The sequence below is a fragment of the Phocoena phocoena genome, chromosome 9, assembly GCF_963924675.1.
Source record: "Phocoena phocoena chromosome 9, mPhoPho1.1, whole genome shotgun sequence".
Taxonomy (NCBI): domain Eukaryota; kingdom Metazoa; phylum Chordata; class Mammalia; order Artiodactyla; family Phocoenidae; genus Phocoena; species Phocoena phocoena.
Window position 1 is genome coordinate 81,946,373 of NC_089227.1, and position 14,491 is coordinate 81,960,863.

At 43.2% G+C, this 14,491-nt stretch overlaps 1 protein-coding gene across 1 annotated transcript in view; it reads left to right on the plus strand.

Annotated features, from left to right (window-relative positions):
- The window catches only part of SND1 (staphylococcal nuclease and tudor domain containing 1), a 419,523-nt gene that overhangs the window by 26,666 nt on the left and 378,366 nt on the right, over positions 1–14,491 (plus strand). Inside the window, exons 2-3 of the mRNA XM_065883390.1 lie at positions 2,734–2,883; positions 14,241–14,361. Of these exons, the coding sequence (XP_065739462.1) occupies positions 2,734–2,883; positions 14,241–14,361 (271 nt within the window). The remainder of the gene's footprint in view (positions 1–2,733; positions 2,884–14,240; positions 14,362–14,491) is intronic.

Consider the following 14,491-nt stretch of genomic DNA (forward strand, 5'->3'; position numbering starts at 1 on the left):
GAATAGCAGTACCTGCCACAGTGAATATCTGTCCTTGTTGCTTGGGAGGTTGACTTGGTGGCTGCTGTTTGCATTTGTATCCTCAATAGTATAAAAGGTGTTGTGCAGCCTATAAAATCACCTCTCTCTAATATTAATTCAAATACTGACTGTTGTCTGAATGGCATATTTGGTGCAGTAATGCAAAGAAGCTCTGACAGCAGTCTTCAGAATAGCTTTCAGGGCAAGGGGAGAGTGTACAAACGAGGTTTTTCAAAATTCCTTTGTACAAGTTGTTTACTGAAGCCCTTAATGGGCCCGGGATAATAGTTATAGACCCACTGTCCCCCAGGGATCTACTTTACTAGGTCAAGGCATTAGAGGTAACACCTTGCTGATATTTAGGGGGAGTAAGAGGGTACTCATCAGTCATTCTATTCTTGAGCTTTTCACCGGGTTTCGTCAGACTTGAGAAATAAGGATTGTTTCCTAGCCTGGGTCAGTGCTCACTGGTTAGCCAAGGTGAGTTTCCAGCTGGGCTTCCCAAGAGGTACTGGGTCTCCTGGGAGTGCTTTATTACTTTTTGTGAAAACTTGACAAAAATCAAGGAATAGCCCTTTGAGACGGGTGCTCTGCTTTGTGTACTCTATGCTCCTCAGTCCCGTTGCGGTCTGTACATGAATGATTTCAAGGCAGTTATTCAAAAATGTGCTCTTCTCCCGCCACTTGTGAATAATTGACTGTAAATGAATCATTTCCAGGTTCTTTTCCTGTTCTTCCTTTGGCCCTTCTCATTTCAGGGACATCAACCATCCTGTGCCCAAGTATATCTCTTCTTTGGCTTTGCTTTGTTTGAGGGCTTGTCTTTTTAGAATGTCAGATCCCTGGGATGATGTCCAGGACATGGGTTCTCAAGAAAGGCTGTTAGCAAGACTGTTTGGTTGGAAGCTGTAGGGTTTAATTGCTGGTAACACTCGATCACAAAGGATAAAAATGAAAAGCATGACTTGTAACTACGTAAGGAAGACAGTCTTTTGTTATGTGTGTCATGGTGTAGCCAGGGAGGAACCATTTAGACCAAGGTCTATATGCTTGAGGTATTGGGGATAATGAGATGTTAATCTTAGCGCTAATTTAAAAAAAAATTGGACTATGTATATTTGTTGGACTATGTAGATTCATACAATGCAATACTGTACAGCCACAAAAGTGAATAAACTAGTGTTCTGGCATGAATGAGTTTCACCCAAAAAAAGGGCAAAAGAAGCAAGTCACTTGTCTATACTTTTGTCTACACACAGTAGACTCAGTTTATAGAGTTCAGAAATAGGAAAAACAAAACCACCATATTGCATAGAGATGTATACGTAAATGGTAACACTGTACAGGAAAGCAAGGAAGGAGAGGTTATCACAATGGTCAGGATAGTGGTGGTGGTCAGGAGAAGGGGCTGGGAGTAGAGAGGGACACAGGGGATCCAAGGTTCTGCTAGTGTTTTGGTAATTAACTTGGGTGGTGGTTACATAGTTGTTTGCTTCTTATTCTTTAAGATGTACATATATGTTTAATGCACTTCTGTATTTATATTAATAATCCACGATTTAGAGCATGAGTTAAGGTGGAGAGGTGAGGGAGACAAGTCAGCTAAGCAAATGCATATCGAAGTGGCTTCCTTCATATTCCTTCCTTTCTTCCTTTGAGTCAGCTTCCTTTCCAAGGACTGTTCCCTTTACAAAAAACTCCATGGTCTTGTCTGCCGCGGAGTTCTGCATTGGCAGGACTCTCCAACCTTCTACTAACTTTTCATTCAGCAGCTTTTTCTTGTTTTGAAGGTGGGATTGAGCCTTTCAGCTCTAGTGAAGCCAGTGCTCAAGGCTCCCTGTTGATTAAATCGTGCCTCGCTGAGCAAAGAATTTGAATAGCTTGGGCGATGATTCTCATGTTTTTCTGTGTGCCGCCTCTTCCCTTCTCCCACGTGAAATCCTTTCTTCTTCCCCCCGCAAATATTTTAAGTGAGCTTTAGAGCTCATTCCATAGTTGCCAAGTGGGTTTTACGCCTGGCATCCTTCAGAGAGAGAGGGAAGGAGCTGCTGGATTTGGGAGCTTTAAGGTGCTTCCTCCATGCCCCTGTTGTAATCACCGAGGGCGTGGGGTTTCTAGATTCTCTCTTCTGTATTTCTCTCTTAGCCTAGAGTCTGAGCACTGTCTACGGAGGAAGTGGGAGCACTCGGCTCTGGCTGCACTGCCTCCATGTTAGCCCTGGGCATCCTCGGCTCCTTCTGGCTGGTGTGGCCGGCGTGTCGGGGCTTCTTGCTTCAGCTTCCACTTTTCTCTGGCCTTCTTCCATTGCTTGCCTTTTCCACTGTAGAACAGCACATGTGGATGGAGACATTAACTTCTTAAATACTGAAAAGAACACAGGTGGTGGTCAGCTTGCGGGGATGAAATTACAAAGGTTATCTCCATGTCTCGCATGCCTCTTCACCCTAGTCTATTTTGAGTCTTCTATCATTTTGTGTAATTCTTATTTGTATTGCTGGGTCAGTGACTTCAGAATCTAGCCCAAGGTTTTATGTAGGTATTTCTCTTATAAACTTAAAAATAGTCTTGTTCATTCAGTCATCCAGCAAATATTTGAGTGCCTTCAAGAGGCCGAGTAGTTTTCTAGATGTTGGGGATACAGGAGTGGACCATCTGTATTGTGGTGATGTTACCTTTAGACGGCTAATTTTCTCTGTTTTTCCCCTTACCTAGGTCCTCTCAGGGTGTGCCATCATTGTGCGCGGGCAGCCTCGTGGTGGGCCTCCTCCAGAGAGGCAGATCAACCTTAGCAACATTCGCGCTGGAAACCTTGCCCGCAGGGCAGCTGCCACACAACCTGATGCAAAAGACACCCCGGATGAGGTAGGCGCTTCCCCTCCCAGAGGCTGTGGACCCAGGTTATAGCCCAGTCTCCTCCTTGACTGCACATTTGATGTACTCTTTCTTTTCTGTATATTTCAAGTTTTTTTTTTTTAACATCTTTATTGGAGTATAACTGCTTTACAATGGTGTGTTAGTTTCCGCTGTATAACAAAGTAAATCAGCTATACATAAACATATATCCCCATATCTCCTCCCTCTTGCGTCTCCCTCCCCCCTCCCTATCCCACCCCTCTAGGTGGTCACAAAGCACTGAGCTGATCTCCTTGTGCTATGCGGCTGCCTCCCAGTAGCTATCTATTTTACATCTGGTAGTATATATAAGTCCATGCCACTCTCTCACTTTGTCCCAGCTTACCCTTCCCCCTCCCCGTGTCCTCAAGTCCATTCTCCACGTCTGCGTCTTTATTCCTTGCCTGCCCCTAGGTTCTTCAGAACCATTCATTTTTCTTTTAGATTCCATATATACGTGTTAGCATATGGTATTTGTTTTTCACTTTCTAACTTACTTCACTCTGTATGACAGACTCTAGGTCCATCGACCTCACTACAAATAACTCAATTTTGTTTCTTATGGCTGAGTAATATTCCATTGTATATGTATGCCACATCTTCTTTCTCCATTCATCTGTTGATGGACACTTAGGTTGACTCCATGTCCTGGCTGTTATAAATAGAGCTGCAATGAACATTGTGATACATGACTCTTTTGGAATTATGGTTTTCTCAGGGTATATGCCCAGTAGTGAGATTGCTGGGTCGCATGGTAGTTCTATTTGTAGTTTTTTAAGGAACCTTCATACTGTTCTCCATAGTGGCTGTATCAATTTACATTCCCACCAACAGTGCAAGAAGGTTCCCTTTTCTCCACCCCCTCTCCAGCATTTATTGTTTGTAGATTCATTGATGATAGCCATTCTTACTGGTGTGAGGTGATACCTCGTTGTAGTTTTGATTTGCATTTCTCTAATGATTAATGATGTTGAGCATCCTTTCATGTATTTGTTGGCAATCTGTATATCTTCTTTGGAGAAATGTTTATTTAGGTCTTCTGCACATTTTTGGATTGGGTTGTTTTTTTTGATATTGAGCTGCATGAGTTGCTTGTAAATTGTGGAGATTAATCCTTTGTCAGTTGCTTCATTTGCAAATATTTTCTCCCATTCTGAGGGTTGTCTTTTGGTCTTGTTTATGGTTTCCTTTGCTGTGCAAAAGCTTTTAAGTTTCATTAGGTTCCATTTGTTTATTTTTGTTTTTATTTCCATTTCTCTAGAAGGTGGGTCAAAAAGGATCTTGCTGTGATTTATGTCATAGAGTGTTCTGCCTATGTTTTCCTCTAAGAGTTTTATAGTGTCTGGCCTTACATTTAGGTCTTTAATCCATTTTGAGTTTATTTTTCTGTGTGGTGTTAGGGAGTGTTCTAATTTCATTCTTTTACATGTAGCTGTTCAGTTTTCCCAGCACCACTTATTGAAGAGGCTGTCTTTTCTCCATTGTATATTCTTGCCTCCTTTATAAAAAATAAGGTGACCATATGTGCGTGGGTTTATCTCTGGGCTTTCTATCCTGTTCCATTGATCTATATTTCTGTTTTTGTGCCAGTCCCGTACTGTCTTGATTACTGTAGCTTTGTAGTATAGTCTGAAGTCTGGGAGCCTGATTCCTCCAGCTCCGTTTTTCTTTCTCAAGATTGCTTTGGCTATTCAGGGTCTTTTGTGTTTCCATACAAATTGTGAAATTTTTTGTTATAGTTCTGTGAAAGATGCCATTGGTAGTTTGATAGGGATTGCATTGAATCTGTAGATTGCTTTGGGTAGTATAGTAATTTTCACAATGTTGATTCTCCCAATCCAAGAACAGGGTACATCTCTCCATCTGTGTCATCTTTAATTTCTTTCATCAGTCTCATAGTTTTCTGCATACAGGCCTTTTGTCTTCTTAGGTAGGTTTATTCGTAGGTTTTTTATTCTTTTTGTTGTAATGGTAAATGGGACTGTTTCCTTAATTTCTCTTTCAGATTTTTCATCATTAGTGTATAGGAATGCAAGAGATTTCTGTGCATTAATTTTGTACTGCTACTTTACCAAATTCATTGATTAGCTCTAGTAGTTTTCTGGTAGCATCTTTGGGATTCTCTATGTATAGTATCATGTCATCTGCAGACAGTGACAGCTTTACTTCTTCTTTCCTGATTTGGATTCCTTTTATTTCTTTTTCTTCTCTGATTGCTGTGGCTGAAACTTCCAAAACAATGTTGAATAATAGTGGTGAGGGCTTCCCTGGTGGTGCAGTGGTTGAGAGTCCGCCTGCCGATGCAGGGGACACGGGTTTGTGCCCCGGTCCAGGAAGATCCCACATGCTGCGGAGCAGCTAGGCCTGTGAGCCATGGCTGCTGAGCCTGTGCTCCACAACGGGAGAGGCCACAACAGTGAGAGGCCCGCGTATCGCAAAAAAAAAAAAAAAAAAAAAAAAAAATAGTGGTGAGAGTGGACAACCTTGTCTTGTTCCTGATCTTAGTGAAAATGGTTTCAGTTTTTTACCATTGAGGATAATGTTAGCCGTGGGTTTGTCATATATGGCCTTTATTATGTTGAGGTAAGTTCCGTTTATGCCTACTTTCTGGAGGGTGTTTATTGTAAATGGATGTTGTATTTTGTCACATCTATTATGTCACAACTTTCTGCATCTATTGATATGATCATATGGTTTTTCTCCTTCAATTTGTTAATATGGTGTATCACATTGATTGATTTGTGTATATTGAAGAATCCTTGCATTCCTGGAATAAACCCCACTTGATCATGGTGTATGATCCTTTTAATGTGCTGTTGGATTCTGTTTGCTAGTAATTTGTTGAGGATTTTTGTATCTGTGTACGTCAGTGGTACTCACCTGTAGTTTTCTTTCTTTGTGACATCTTTGTTTGGTTTTGGTGATGGTGGCCTCGTATAATGAGTTAGGGAGTGTTCCTCCCTCTGCTATATTTTGGAAGAGTTTGAGAAGGATAGGTGTTAGCTCTTCTCTGAATGTTTGACAGATTGCTCCTGTGAAGCCATCTGGTCCTGGACTTTTGTTTGTTGGAAGATTTTAAATCACAGTCTCAATTTCAGTGCTTGTGATTGGTTTGTTTATATTTTCTATTTCTTCCTGGTTCTGTCTCGGAAGGTTGTGCTTTTCTAAGAATTTGTCCATTTCTTCCAGGTTGTCCATTTTATTGGCATATAGTTGCTTGTAGTAATCTCTCATGATCCCTGTATTTCTGCTGTGTCAGTTGTTACTTCTCCTTTTTCACTTCTAGTTCTATTGATTTGAGTGTTCTCCTTTTTTTTCTTGATTTCTGGCTAATGGTTTATCAATTTTGTTTATCTTCTTAAAGAACCAGCTTTTAGTTTTATTGATCATTGCTATTGTTTCATTCATTTCTTTTTCATTTATTTCTGATCTGATCTTTATGATTTCTTTCCTTCCGCTATCTTTGGGGTTTTTTTGTTCTTCTTTCTCTGATTGCTTTAGGTGTAAGGTTAGGTTGTTTATTTGAGATGTTTCTTGTTTCTTGAGGTAGAATTGTATTGCTCTAAACTTCCCTCTTAGAACTGCTTTTGCTGCATCCCGTAGGTTTTGGGTCATCGTGTTTTCATTGTCATTTGTTTCTAGGTATTTTTTGAGTCCCTCTTTGATTTCTTCAGTGATCTCTTGGTTATTTAGTAGTGTATTGTTTAGCTTCCATGTGTTTGTATTTTTTACAGTTTTTTTCCTGTAATTGATATCTAGTCTCATAGCATTGTGGTCGGAAAACATACTTGGTACGATTTCAATTTTTTTAAATTTACCAGTGCTTTATTTGTGACCCAATAGATGATCTATTCTGGAGAATGTTCCAGGAGCACTTGAGAAGAAAGTGTATTCTGTTGTTTTGGGATGGAATGTCCTATAAATATCAATTAAGTCCATCTTGTTTAATGTATCATTTAAAGCTTGTGTTTCTTTATAGCAAAGCTATACAGGCAAAATCACACAAAGAAGCATACACACACAGACTCACAGAAAGAGAAAATGGAAAAAATATATATGTTAAAAATAAAACAAGGAAGAGAGCAACCAAATCAATAAACAAATCTACCAATGATGGTAAACTCTAAATACTAAACTAAGATAAACATAAAACCAGAAATAAATTAGATGCAGAAAGCAAACCCCCAAGTCTACAGTTGCTTCTGAAGTCCACCGCCTGAGTTTTGGGATGATTCGTTGTCTATTCAGGTATTCCACAGATGCAGGGTACATCAAGTTGATTGTGGAGATTTACCCTGCCACTCCTGAGGCTGCTGGGAGAGATTTCCCTTTCTCTTCTTTGTTCGCACAGCTCCTGGGGTTCAGCTTTGGATTTGGCCTCGCCTCTGCATGTAGGTCGCCTGAGGGCGTCTGTTCTTCACTCAGGACGGGGTTAAAGGAGCAGCTGATTCGGGGGCTCTGGCTCACTCAGGCCGTGGGGAGGGAGGGGTATGGAATGCGGGGTGAGCCTGCGGGGGTAGAGGCCAGCGTAACGTTGCACCAGCCGAGGTGCGCCGTGTGTTCTCCCGGGAAAGTTGTCCCTGGATCACGGGACCCTGGCAGTGGCAGGCTGCACAGGCTTCCCGGAAGGTGGGTGTGGATAGTGACCTGTGCTTGCACACAGGCTTCTTGGTGGCGGTAGCAGCAGCCTTAGCGTCTCATGCCCGTCTCTGGGGTCCGTGCTGATAGCTGCGGCTCGCACCCTTCTCGAGCTCATTTAGGTGGTGCTCTGAATCCCCTCTCCTCGCACACCCAAAACAGTGGTCTCTTGCCTCTTAGGCAGGTCCAGAATTTTCCCCAGACTCCCTCCCGGCTAGCTGTGGGGCACTAGCCCCCTTCAGTCCGTGTTCGCGCAGCCAACCCCAGTCCTCTCCCTGGGGTCTGACCTCTGAAGCCCGAGCCTCAGCTCCCAGCCCCTCCCGCCCCGATGGGTGAGCAGACAAGCCTCTCGGGCTGGTGAGTGCCGATCGGCACCGATCCTCTGTGCGGGAATCTCTCCACTTTGCCCTTCGCACCCCTGTTGCTGTGCTTTCCTCCGTGGCTCTGAAGCTTCCCCCCTGTCACCCCCCGTGTCTGACAGTGAAGGGGCTTCTAGTGTGTGGAAACTTTTCCTCCTTCACAGCTTCCTCCTAGAGGTGCAGGTCCCGTCCCTATTCTTTTGTCTGTTTTTTCTTTTTTCTTTGGCCCTACCCAGGTACGTGGGGAGTTTATTGTCTTTTGGGAAGTCTGAGGTCTTCTGCCAGCGTTTAGTAGGTGTTCTGTAGGAGTTATTCCACATGTAGATATATTTCTGATGCATTTGTCAGGAGGAAGGGGATGTCCACGTCTCACTCCTCCGCCATCTTGAGGTAGGCTCCCTATTTCAAGTATTTTTATATCACAGGATTGATGACAAATCAACAGTGGCTTGCTTCAGTTTATACATTCACTACCTTTAATCCCAGTAATCCCAGTCTCTTTCCGTCGTACACTTTCCCATAGGTTTAGAGCCTTTTCAGGTTTATCAGTGTTTCATGCCTCTTTCTCTGGAAACAGGTTAGTACATTTCCTAGGTAGTCTCTGCTGTTTGAGGTTGGCATTAGTTATGGCAGAGCTCTTTTATTTATGTTTGAATTCTTCATTTACCTTCAAAATTCAGGAGGATGCACAGTGAAAAATCTAGTTCTTCTTCCAGGAGACTACTGGCGTTACGGCAGGCTTGAATCTCCAGAGGCATTTATCACCTATACAAGCAGACACTCATTTTCTTTTCTTTCTTTCTTTTTTTAAATTGAAGTATAGTTAATTTACCATGTTGTGTTAGTTTCAAGTGTACAGCAAAGTGATTCAGTTATATGTATTTCAGATTCTTTTCCATGATAGGTTATTATAAGATATTGAGTATATATAGTTCACTGTGCTATACCGTAGACACTCATTTTCGTAAATGGTAGCATAGACTATAAATGTTAGGAATGTGCCTTATTATAGATTCTTAATCTGGGATCTGTGTCCTAAGGACGTCTGTGAACCCTATGAAATTGTTTGCAAAATTTTGTGTAAACATGCATTTTGAAGGGAGGAAGTTATCAGTTTCTTAGGGCAACTTGTGGTTCAGTAGTTGTCAAGAACCATGTGTTATGGCGATTTGACAAGCTTCTGAGCTTTTGTTCCACCATCCCCTCCAGCCCCCTTCTCCCCCATCTCTAATGCCTGGTCACCTTGCCTTCTTTGTGGTCTGCCTGGGACTCCTTAAGTTACCTCTCCAGGCAGCTGCCATGAGTCTTCTTGGCTCCTGTACTTTGAAACATCAGTTCTTGTCTCTTCTTCAGTGGTGCTTTGGCTATCAAAAAGGAAGTTTCTGGATTCTAATTATTTGTCTTTTGCCTCAGCTTGATGATGATGGGCAAGTTGGTACCTCAGCTTCCGTCTGCTGTTTTCCTCCCATGGAAGTGCGGGAAAAAAAGCAGCTCACGGGGTTCTTTCATTTAAGGAAAAACATGCAGTTTTTTGCATCTATAATAAAAAGCATTTTGTTTGAATTAAGAAGGTAGTAAAGCAGTGTTATAGGAAATAGAGACAAATCACCCCAAATTCTATCAACAGCAGTTAGATTCTTGGGATAATGACTAAATAGACAAAATCAGGTCTTTTCCATTAGTCCTCTGTCCGTAAGCACAAGTATTGGGTTACTCTGTACCTCAGGGTTGTTCAATGAGGATTAAACTAGATAATGCGGAATGTTTAGCATGGGCCTGTAAGCTACTTAACAAATGTTAGCTGTGGTAATCTCTAGTGCTATTTAATTTCTGCTACTACAGACATTTCTCATACTGTTAGTCCAAGTGCTGAAGATTACACCTCTCTCAGCACTTTTCAAATTTTGGGTGCTAAGTGCTTTTCTTGATCAACGTTTTGAATAGTTCTTTCCCTTTCAGTTTTGTGTTGTGTAACAGCTTGCCTGCTTCTAAGAGGAGAAGAGTGTTGACCCTGGTTGGCTAGAGCCAGTCAAGTTCATTTCCCCAGAAGGAAGAAGCAGTGTTGCCTGTAGGGAAGAAGGGTTGGGTTTTAATTTTCTGTTTTGTGGATGAGAATCAAGGCCAGTTGGAGCTTGTTCTGAAGTATCTTAGCTGTAGCCTATGTAACAGTACAATAAAATCTTACCAGAACTATCCCACCTGAAAGAATACCATGTAATCTGATCCCTGCTCTCGTCGGAGTTTCATATATATATACAGCCTAGTGGTTTTTGTCTCTTCCAGAGCAACTCAGTTTCTCCTAGTAACTCTTCAAAGGTCCCTGTGACATGAAGTATTTGAGAGCTACCGATTTCATCCTTCGTCAGCCACAGTCACTATTTCTGTGTGCAGTAATCTAGTCTCTCCTTGCCCTGCTGTGATTTGGTTTTCCCCCCACCATGCCCTTGAAGGTGCTCTGGCTCAAGTTAGCAGTGACGCCAAGTGGCAACCCAATTCCAGACACCCCCGCCAACCTCCAGGCTTTTATCGAGACCTAGAGATTCTGCCTCTTTCAAAATCTCTCTTCTCGAAACTTCATTACAATTGCTATTGTTCTTTGTTCAACTCTGAGAGAGTGCTTTGTTCAACTCTGGAATATTAAGATAACAGTCTTTCTGCCTTCATTTTCCTTCCCTCTGATGCTTTCTCTGTATGCTCTCAGATGTTTTTGAGATATAATGTCGTTTTTTTTCCCTGGCTCAGTATTACTGCCAGATACTTCAGTGATTCCTCATTACCGCTGGACAAATTTAAATGCCTTAGCCTGGGTTACAATCCCATTTGTGGTTTGACTTTTAGTCTTCTCTTACTGAACCCCTTCTGGGATGCTAAGTCCCAACCCTGAGGAAGTGTTCGGGTCTCCTAACAGGCCACCTGAGTACTGCCTGCTCATGCCTTGGCTCAACTGCCCCCTCCAGCGGAAGCTCCGTCTCCTCCTTGTGCCCCGGTGATTCATCCTCTGGAGAAGTCACACCTGACATCACCTTTCATCATCCCTTTTTTGTGCTGTCACCCTATTCCATGTTTATGTGTCTCTATATTTGGTTGTCGGCTCCTCGAGGGGAGGGACATCTGTGTTTTTCTGCCTCGTCAGTGCCTGACACAAAGCAGGAATACAGTGAATAACGAGGAAAAGAACCCGAGCGTCTCCTTTTGTGGATCAGTGGATTGTGGAATGTAGCACTACTTTCTCTCTGGCTTTCTGTTGTTTTGGAGCATGTCTAGTTTTGTCACATTCAAACAGAGTCAAGGACATGATTGCTTATTTGCTTCCCTTTGTATCACTGTCCAAAATATCATGCACTTGATTATTCTCCGCCTTCTTTCATATCTGCTTTCAGAGAAACTTAGCTCTCTCCTAAGTCCCGTGACAATAAAAGCAGCTCTGCTGTGTGTCCCCAACCATACTGCCCTGTCCCAGCCTAATCCCCAGCATTGCCTAGCTACTCTACGCAGCCTAGATAACTGCATTGATGGGCACTGTGGGAATTATATATTTATTTCCCACAGATTTCTTGAGCTCTCGTTGTATGTGAAGCTGTATGTTGGTTTCATGCGAAATACAGAAATGAATGTCACAGTCGTTCTACATTCAGTGGAGCTTTTGAAAGTTGGGGTGGTGGCGTGATTGCAGCAGAAAGGGATTAATTACATGCGCAGGTGGGACAGTGGGATGATTGAGCACTGGGCCAAGTACAAAAGTAGCTAGCTTTGAGGGTTTACATTGTTGTGGGATTTAATCTTGTTTCAGTAGTTTAGGAGTCTACCTGGTGCAAAGAAAAGATGGGAATTAAAATTCCACTTGTCGTGGTAGACACCAGAACCTTGCATGGGTCTGGGAGTGGGGAGCAAGCTGCTAGATCACCTGCCATTGGGCATTCTAAAGGGAAGAGGCAGTTTTGAGTCTCAGCTACTTAACGGCCATTGCTTCCTAGGTGGAACTCTGGCACATCATTTGACCAGACCAGTGATTCTTCCTATTGGGTCATCGTGGCCCTAATGTGATGAGCGCTTTGAGTCAGTTTCTGTATACGTAGGGCCGTTCTGGGAGGCTCTGCTGGGACGGCCTTCCCCATTAGGTAGCCTTCTGCTGGCTGTGCTCTGTGTGGACACCTGCGCAGGATTCTCTCCTGGAGTGCTCTGTTGCCCTCGGCAGGAGTGCTGCGGTCACTCGCTTTCCCGAATCTTCTAATCGCCTCTCTTCATAGCTTGTATCTTGTCCATTTATTGAATTTGCCTGACTCTGGATGGAACACAACTTGAGAAGGCTGGAATATTAAAGAAGCTAGGTTACCTTTCTCTAGGATAAGGTGTATGTTCTTTTCAGGACCTCCAGTGTAGCTTTCTCTTATTGCCCAGTGACTGACCAGCTGTAAAACATGAGGTCCTGAGAGAAGGGTGCTCCTTCCTCAAGCCTTAAAAGCTTTTAGTAATTCTGCCTAGTTGGTAGAAGTTGGAGGTTTCCCCACAGGGGTTAGCTAGTTCCTTGTGAACTGACCCTTGATAAATGAATTTTTACCGAAATCTTGGCTTCCTTTAGGAGTACTTTGTTTTGTCAGAGCTTTGCATTTAGGAAAGCAGTGTTTTACTGAATTTTAGGTATTAGAGTATTACTCAAAACTGAAGCCTAGCCGTTAGATCTATAGCTGAGGATGTTTTTAGAGTAAGTGGATCACAAAAGTGATAAAAATGTATGAGGCTGTGTTAATTGGTTTAGTACTGTTTCTGTGATGTGGCTGGTAGTTGGGCTCATTATCAGTCAACATACTCTTTGGTCACAGTATCTGTTTTCATTATTATGAATGAGGAGAGGGGTAGAAATGGGAGATTAAAATGTGGTGAACTCCATATTGCCATTGAGTGATTGGTTCTTTTGCTTGTTGGCACTTTGAAGAGAGCGCATTAGATGAATGAGGATAAGCTTGTTTTTGTGTCTTCAAGAGCACTTACTCAGGATTAGTTCTTCCTAGAACTATCCACAGTTGTCGTTGTCTAACAGTACTGGTTTTGTGAATGCCAGCCCAGTGGGTTGGTAGACTGCCACATTTAAACTGGCTTCTGGTTTCTGGGAAGTCATGGATGTTTTTCTTCTAGAAAAGCTTCTTGGCTAACCCCATGGAATAATCTTCATGGACTGAAAAGGTTGGCAGGCGCTTCCTTTTCAGGTCACTGATATACTGTTTTGCCTTTACTATGTGTAGTCCATGTTATGTGGCTCCAATTGGTGATAGACATATACCACTCTGCCCTTTTATACGCTGTATCGTTCCTGCACACGAACTTCTGCAGATCATGTGCGCCTTGAGCTCTTACCTCTCCTTCCTCATTTCTGTTCTAAGGGAACTTGGGGCACTGAGCTAGGTCCAGACTGTAAATTCAAGTGCTAGTGACCACTGACTATGGCAGTGCTGCTTCAGAGGAGACATCTCCCTTTGTCTGTACTATCCCAAAGTGATGGGGTAAAACCATCCCTTTGCACAGTATCTTTATATATATATATATATATATATATATATATTTTTTTTTTTATTTTTATTTTTGGCTGCTTTGGGTCTTCCTTGCTGCGCGCAGGCTTTCTCTAGTTGTGGCGAGCGGGGGCTACTCTTCATTGTGGTGCATGGGCTTCTCATTGCTGTGGCTTCTCTCATTGAGGAGCACGGGCTATAGGTGCGTGGGCTTCAGTAGTTGCAGCTCTCAGGCTTTAGAGCGCAGGCTCAGTAGTTGTGGCGCACGGGCTTAGTTGCTCCGCGGCACATGGGATCTTCCCAGAACAGGGATCAAACCCGTGTCCCCTGCATTGGTAGGCGGATTCTTAACCACTGCACCACCAGGGAAGTCCCTGCACAGTATCTTGCGATCACATGCAGACTCTGTACCCATTGTGGATGTGTGGCTCACTCCTTGTATCTGGGTCTTTAATGAGGGACAGGGAAGAACCACCATTGTCAAGCTGATCCCTTACCAGCTAGACAGTAGACAGTAGACAGCAGACAGCTGGAGAGTAGATAGTGATGGGGGTGATGGAGGGGTGGGCATGGGGGGAACTCCTAGTGCTGGTGTCTGGGAAACCATGATGCCTGTTTTTAGGGCTCGTGCTAGTTAAACCAACTGTTCGACCTGCCTTTTTTAGGAGCCCCCTAAGCGTATGATCCATGTTGTGTATGTTTCATTTTTATATTCTCCTCAGGGCCTAGTGCATGGCCAGGCTATTGAAGGAGTGAAGTTGCTTGGATGTTGATTGTGTCGTGTGAGAACTGCCTAGTCCTTGAACACGTTTATTTTATCTTTCAGCCCTGGGCATTTCCTGCTCGAGAGTTCCTTCGGAAGAAGCTGATTGGGAAGGAAGTCTGCTTCACGATAGAAAACAAGACTCCCCAGGGGCGAGAGTATGGCATGATCTACCTTGGAAAAGGTGAGTACCGAGGGGGAAAGGTACATTTTTCTCCAAGTCTGAAGTTCCTCCAAAGACTGGTTTTTGTCTGGCGGAGGTCGCTCTGGGAGGGTTGGCTGTAGGTCTCATTGGAAGTGCACAGAGCTCATGG